Source organism: Vicia villosa, linkage group LG1 (assembly GCF_029867415.1).
Source record: "Vicia villosa cultivar HV-30 ecotype Madison, WI linkage group LG1, Vvil1.0, whole genome shotgun sequence".
Taxonomy (NCBI): Eukaryota; Viridiplantae; Streptophyta; class Magnoliopsida; order Fabales; family Fabaceae; genus Vicia; species Vicia villosa.
The window spans coordinates 96,871,710-96,879,152 of NC_081180.1; the positions used below are offsets into that span (position 1 = coordinate 96,871,710).

The window sequence follows — 7,443 nt, forward strand, 5'->3', positions numbered from 1 at the left end:
TAGGCAACCTCGAGGGACAAGCTCATATACATTTGTAGGCAACATTGAAGGGACTTATGATCTTTGATGATGATAATGAACTGAGGGCAACATTTGCTTAGGCATCCTCGTATCCGAGGGACTTGACTATTTTTTAATCGAAAGGCAGCAATAAGAGGGATTACCCTAAAGGTGAGTGTGTGCAACAATCACGTGATTTAGTTCGAATATTTTTATCTTGTATTAGGCAAACTAAATTTATTAAATCATTGTCACGCCCTACTTTACTAACCATGCAGTTAAATAACAATTATAATGTGCGGAAAGTAAAGTCCTACGCTATTACAAGGCTTCGGGTGGGGGATTACATAGCCAAAAACCCGTGGACAGAAAAAATAAAAAGGCGGAAAATAAAGGCAGAAAAAATAAACGTCCTAATTACTATTACAAAAAAACTTGCAAACCTATACACATTTTCTAGAATTTAAATGGTAGAAAATAAATAACCGAACAAATTAAAGGCATGCGACATACACTAGAATAAGAGATGAGGAGAGAATCGCGAATAATAATAACAAATACAGTTAAGAAAAAACCAAGGCTAATGGGAGAACCTAAAAACTTAATGGCAAAAAAAAACTAAGGGGTAAAATAAACCTACAGGGTTTAAAAACCTAAGCCTAGGTTGATGGGCAACACCTACCTCTTGGGTTATCTATGGTTTTTGTTTTGAAATTGGGGTAATTACTAAGCTTTGAAATTGGGGTAATTACTAAGCCTAATCGCACTAAATTAAAATACAAAACAGTGAATTGACTAAATAAATCTAATTTGCCTAATTATTTAACTAATGGGATCATTATTTAAATTATCTAATTAATTTAACAATAGAGAGAACAAACAGAATTTGCTGGGGCGCGGTACAATGGGTGGGATCCGTACCCCTACCCTTGGGTGTGAGAACCTTACGATGACGCACTCTCCATTAGACCATTTGTTCGTCGCTGTTTATCCAACGCGCCTAAATTATGATATCAAAATGTTTAAATTTCAAATCAATTTCGCGCGCCTAGGACCACAGTCTCCTTCTCCATTGAACTCTGATTTTTGCTACGAGACACCCTAGAATTTACTACGAATATTGCCGTAGCTACAACCTGCAAGTCTCAAATTCACTATACAAACCAAATAAATCCAAAATTTACAGAGTGCTCATGCAGTTTACAAAGTGCTAAATTCATCAAAACTTTGGCAAATTTCGCTGTAGCAAGCACCATACCAGCAGAAGGCAGCTTGTTGGCATAATAAATAGCAGTGCAGGTCTACTATACCAATGCACTATCACACAACAATTTACAGTGTATAATTTCTGTATGCAAACTAATAGCAACCATTTTTACAACAAAAATCTCTTAAATTGAAATGTAACTAGATTCTTCTTGGGACAAGTTTGCTCAGATATTACGACAAGTAGATTCAAAGCTCCATTAAAGACAACAACATATCAAGCACGTAAACCTGCCTTTCTAGCATACAAAAAGAAAGACCATGATTGCAAATCTGAATTATTGATAAATCAAAAGAGGTGATCGGAACTGGACCAAGGCCCTAGTCGTAAAGAACCCCAGTTCCCTACTAGAAAGTCTAACTAGCAGTTTAGACTCATGTCCACAATATCCTTGACCCTAAACATTACACTCATCATCATGAGGTAATTGGGAGCAGCATCAAACACCAAACGTTCAGAAAACAGGTTGCTGGCCTAAAACATTGCAGTGGCCCCCAGTCCATGACGCCAAGGCTCAAGGCTCTATCTCACCAGAGTAGAACTAAGAAAACTTTGTATAACTAAAAACAAAGCTCGATTCTGGTTAGCTCTGCCCCTAAAACTTGAAAATTTTGTTAAATTTGACGTAGTGAAAATATACTTCTCTTGCTTGAGACATAAATCTTGTAAATATTTATTCATCTATAAAAAACTACTTAGAAGCTTTAGTGGTTGCAATATACTCAACATCATAAAAGATAAAACAACATACTTTTATAATATTGATATCTAAGACATTGTCTCATGTAAAAGTCATTAAGTATCTAGAAGCTTATTTTCTAGAATTGAGACGAATGCCTGTTTTCGCACATGAGTATATATCAAACATAAGCTCAACACCCCAAAGCATAAGATAACTATGGAAATGTCTCTAAGATATAAGAGAATCAAAAAGTGTTGACAGTGGGATAATGTCAACTGATCTTATATAGGCAACACATGCATACATGCCTAGTTGGATGCTTTGTTATATATATAAATTTTGAGCGACTGAAACAATGCAATGGTAAATTTTGGCATTGGATAATTCATCTTTAATTGCAAAAAAGATTTCTCCCAAACAAAAATTGGACCGTATAAGAAGCGGTTTGTAGACATAGGCGAAGCTTGGGACCGGCTAGGGTGGGCCATTGCCCAGGCTGTGGCCCATTTTTTTTTACCTTGAGTGAAAAAAATAAATATTTTAATAATAAAAAAGTGAAAATATAATACAAGAAAAAAACAAAGCGACGTCCTAGCACAATATTTCAGAGCGTAACCTCTGCTACCCACCGGCACCGCCACCTCCGCCGCCGACCCACAAGTCTCTCACCCTTTTTTCCGCCGATTCGGTAACCTTATTTCTCCATCAATCTTTTGATTTGTTAGTTTGTAAGATTCATGAAACTTTTTCCTATTTGCAAATTGCAATTGATTTGGCTTTTGATTTTAGAGAAAGATTTGATTTGAATTTAGAGAATGGAGAACATTGATGATTTGAATGAATTTGAAGTGAAATTGAAAGAGGGGTTGAATAATTTTGTGGTGATGGTGTTGTTGTGGAGATGAAGATTAGATGATGGTGTTTTTGTGGTGATGTTGTTGTTGTGGAGATGAAGATGATGGTGTTTTTGTGGTGATGTTGTTGTTGTGGAGAAGAAATTAGATTACAATATCTATGTGCTGGAATTTGTCCCCTTGTTTGGAGTTTGGCATTTATTTATCCAAAGATAAATGACAGTGGGTATGAATAATGGTGACAAACTATATTTTGGCGTTTATTAGTGCAGTGTATTATTTTTCTTAATCTTGTCTTAGCGCATGATTAAGTGTCCTCTTCAACCTCTAATATTGTTTAGTTCACTAATGATGCTGAAAAAAAATACTTTTATCCTGTTTATCCCGGAAGCATTTTTGCCCGGATTTTATAACTTTTCTGGCTTCGCCACTGTTTGTAGAAGCAGTATTATATCCGGTAGTATAACTATATATAAAAGGATAGCCTATTTTTTTCTCAATAATACCCTTTATAATTAGTGTAATTACTTTAAAGAAAAACTAACAGTTTTAGTTTTGGGTGTTGAAAAAAAAACCTGTAGTAACTTCCACTTCCTATCTTACGGTTATTAAAATTCAAAAACTCAAGCAAACTACCATCTCCTTATTTCTTCTTTCTTTACATCTCCCACTCTCTTCTTTGCCTTCCTAATATATTTTCCCTTTTTTTTAATTCTTAATTATCTTTTACAGAAATTTGTTAAGACATGATGGCAAAGTCATGCTGGTATGAATTATCCCGTTAATCTCTCTTTTAAATTCTTAACTCACTCTCTCTCCTAGGCCTTTAATATTAGGGTTCAAATTTATTCCCTTTAATTTGATTGATCCCACAAAATACATGTTCGCTCTTTAATTACTCTATCTTTCATCCTATTACTCTACATTACTCCGTTATTTATTGAATTCGATTTTGATTATAGTTATTGTTTTATGCGATTTTTAAAATTTTATGGGATTCTTTCTTGCTTTTAAGACTTATAATATTGGTGGATTTGTGTCTTGCCGAAGAGATTGTTTCCTTTGACAGTTTAATTTTTATTTTAGTACCAATTTTATACAGTAGGAAACAATATGTCTGTCAACTCTGTTTAATTTTATTTTATCTATATTTTGGTATGTAATTACGATTTTACTAAGAAATTTTCACATTATTCTTGGTCACCAAGAAAGGATAGTGGGGAGGAAAGGTACAAAAAGATAGAGAATGAAAAAGAAAGGAAGCGAAGACAGTGTAAGAGAAATAAACCTTTTCTCTATATGTGTTCCTTCCTTTTATTTATTGATCACTAAGTATTGAAAATGGAATTTTAAATTAAAGTTTTGTTTGTTTATTTATTTATTTGCAGCGGAGAACAATTATTTATTCTTGAAGTGGTTTTGGTGATATACTAATTACTAAATTCTAAGATTGTGAGGGTGTTGGAACAAATGTCATTTCGGAGTATTGTTCGTGACGTGAGGGATGGAATTGGAAGTTTATGGAGTCCGCGTTTTGAGGTGAGGCTTCCTGGACATCAGAAGGGGAAGTCGAGGAGTTCGGTCCATGAGTTGCAGGATCAGCCTCCTGTTATACAGAATGGCCTGTGGGCGAGTCTACCGCCGGAGCTTCTTCGTGATGTTATTAAGAGATTGGAATCTAATGAGAGTACTTGGCCTAGCCGGAAACATGTGGTTGCGTGTGCTGCGGTGTGCAAGTCGTGGAGAGAAATGTGCAAAGAAATTGTTAGCAGTCTGGAGTATTGTGGGAAGATTACTTTCCCGGTTTCACTGAAACAGGTGAGATACCGATTTTCTTTGTTTAAAGGATGCTTAAATTTGGAACTTTGCCTAATATTATCGCTTTTGTGCATGTTAATTTGATTTTTATTGCAGCCCGGGTATAGAGATGGACCAATCCAGTGTTTCATCAAGAGGGACAAATCTAAGCTGACATACCACCTTTTCCTTTGCCTCAGTCCCGGTAAACTTTTTGATACCGTATTCTCTTTTTATTTGATATTATTGTCTTGTGATTTATTTGAATTTTTCTACGTGATTTATTATCTTACGACGAGATATGGCGTTTGATGGTTTATTTTTCATCTTGTCCATGCTGTATGAAAGTTGAAAGTTTCTATCCCACACTGTGTATTGGTCTGGTACTTCGATTGTTATCTATGCTGGCATAAATATGAATTGAACAAGTTTTAAGATCAGGGTTGTTGGTATCTGAATTGTGCACTGTGTTCCTGCAGCTTTGCTAGTTGAAAATGGAAAATTTCTTCTCTCTGCTAAACGCACCAGAAGATCGATTTGCAATGAGTATGTTATATCAATGGATGCAGATAACATATCACGATCTAGCAGCACTTACATTGGAAAGCTTAGGTATGGCTTTTCTTTTTTAAGCCGCAAGAACTCGAGTCTATTGTTCTTTCCTTACCATTATCCACTTCACTTATATTAACTTTCCCTTGTTTCAGGTCTAATTTTCTTGGAACCAAGTTCATAATTTACGATACACAGCCTCCATATAACAATGCTGATCAGTTGGCGGCTCCACCTGGACGCAGCAGCCGTAGATTCTACTCAAAAAAAGTTTCTCCAAAGGTCCCTAGTGGCAACTACAACGTCGCACAGGTCACCTATGACTTTAATGTCCTCGGCACCCGAGGTCCACGCACCCAAGGTCCACGAAGGATGAATTGCACTATGTACTCAATCCCTTCATCATCCCTTGAGCCCGGTGGCGTTGTCCCAGGCCAGCCAGAGCTCATTTCTCGCTCACTCGAGGATTCTTTCCATAGCTTATCCTTTGCAAGGTCAATCGATAACTCAACCGAGTTTAGCAGTTGTAGATTCTCGGGCATAATGGGAGCTAGCATAATGGAAGATAGAAATGAAGACGAGGAGGGGAAGGAGAGACCTCTAGTTCTTAAGAACAAATCTTCAGGATGGAACGAACAGCAGCAATGCTGGTGCCTTGACTTTAGGGGACGCGTGACCGTAACGTCCGTCAAGAATTTTCAGCTGATCGCTTCAACACAGCCAGCAGCCGTCCCTCCTTGCGCAGCAACAGGACCTGCGCCGTCGCAGCCGGCTCAGTCTGACGATGACAAGATTATTCTTCAGTTCGGTAAGGTTGGGGAGGACATGTTTACGATGGACTATCGATACCCTCTCTCGGCGTTTCAGGCTTTTGCGATATGCTTGACTAGCTTTGACACAAATATTTATTAGATGAGTGGTTCAAATGCTTAATTGGTTGTACCTAAATCTTAGATGTTGGATTGGATATGTGCCCACTTAAGAATGTCTCCAAACACACCCTCTTACTATTTGCTTTCAAAAGTACCACTAATGTTTAACTATTTGTATGATATTCGTACTTTAATTATTAAGGCTATGTCTTGGAAAAATAACAGTTGGATAATAAGTTCGTTGATAGCTATAGCTTATGACTAAGGGGTGATGACTGATGAATTGTAGCGGATGACTAATGATTTATAGCTGATAAATTAATTAAAATATTTGTTAAAACTAGTTGTTCAAATAGATGATAAATTAAAATGATATAAAAAATATTTAATATATAATTATTTTTTAATTAAAATAAATTATAAAGGGCAATAGTGGATTTTAGTTAAAATAATAAAGATAAAATGGAATAAAATATGATAAGGTATAAGCTATAAGTTAAAACTTTATTTAAAATACCGTATGAAAAATAAGTTATAAATTAGTAAAATAAGCTATAAGCTCGTGATGAAAAGACTGTTACCAAACAAATTTTTTATTGTCATATGAGCTTATAATTACAGTGGAGAAAAATAATTACGTGTATATATTTTATGAGTTTTATTGTACATCGCATTAGAATTTTTTTTATAACACACAATCATATGAAACATTCTATTTAAATTTTATTGCGTTAACACATGGAATAGTATTGGGTTAACGTCTCTCTATCTCTATCTGAAATTAACATTTTATTGTGTTAACACATGCAATAGTATTGTGTTAACGTCTCTCTGAAAGCAACATTTTATTGCGTTAACACATAGAATAGTATCGGGTTAACGTCTCTCTCTCTCTCTCACTCTTCCTCTCTCTCTATATCTATCTCTCTCTCTCTAAAAGCAACATTTTATTGCGTTAACACATAGAATAGTATTGGGTTAACGACTCTCTTCCTCCCTCTCCCTCCCTCCCTCCCTCTCTCTCACTCACTGAAAGCAACATTGTTTGCGTTAAAACATGGAATAGTATTGGGTTAATGTCTCTCTGAAACGATTTATGGTCATTGTGCTAGTCAAGTCCTTACAAATATGCATCTTTAGAACCAATTCTGTTTTATAACACACATTCATATGAAACAGTTTAAATTTTATTGTATTAACACATTAAATAATATTGGGTTAATGTCTCTCTCTAAAATATTATTGTGTTATTTTTTTTATAATGCAATGTACAATAAAACTCGAAAAAAATATAGATAAATGAAAGTCAAATAAATATGAACCCAAAAAGAAGTAGTGAGATAAAGAGAAGAAAGGGAAGAATGTGAGAAATGAAAGAAGAAAATCATTATAGACTATCACAAAATATAAATAATTTCA

At 35.3% G+C, this 7,443-nt stretch overlaps 1 protein-coding gene across 7 annotated transcripts; it reads left to right on the forward strand.

Moving 5' to 3' along the window:
- The first annotated feature begins 2,340 nt into the window (after positions 1-2,340).
- LOC131643631 (tubby-like F-box protein 8) lies at positions 2,341-6,195 on the forward strand. 7 transcript variants are annotated; one of them, XM_058913900.1, is made up of 7 exons: positions 2,341-3,029; positions 3,536-3,569; positions 4,012-4,076; positions 4,192-4,621; positions 4,718-4,805; positions 5,080-5,212; positions 5,308-6,195. In XM_058913900.1, exons 4-7 carry the CDS (start codon positions 4,274-4,276, stop codon positions 6,062-6,064), a joined length of 1,326 nt encoding a protein of 441 aa, XP_058769883.1. In that variant the 5' UTR covers positions 2,341-3,029; positions 3,536-3,569; positions 4,012-4,076; positions 4,192-4,273; the 3' UTR covers positions 6,065-6,195. The 7 variants fall into 7 exon arrangements, with proteins under 7 accessions (XP_058769883.1, XP_058769884.1, XP_058769881.1 ...); XM_058913902.1 differs by having other exon boundaries at positions 2,458-2,637; XM_058913901.1 differs by lacking the exon at positions 3,536-3,569.
- The last annotated feature ends 1,248 nt before the right edge of the window (positions 6,196-7,443 follow it).

Excerpts from the sequence above, each read along its gene's own strand:
- LOC131643631 (XM_058913900.1), top strand. The coding sequence starts at position 4,274 with ATGTCATTTCGGAGTATTGTTCGTGACGTGAGGGATGGAATTGGAAGT. Across the intron at positions 4,622-4,717 it reads TCCCGGTTTCACTGAAACAG|CCCGGGTATAGAGATGGACC; the intron begins GTGAGATACCGA and ends TTTTTATTGCAG. Across the intron at positions 4,806-5,079 it reads TTTCCTTTGCCTCAGTCCCG|CTTTGCTAGTTGAAAATGGA; the intron begins GTAAACTTTTTG and ends GTGTTCCTGCAG.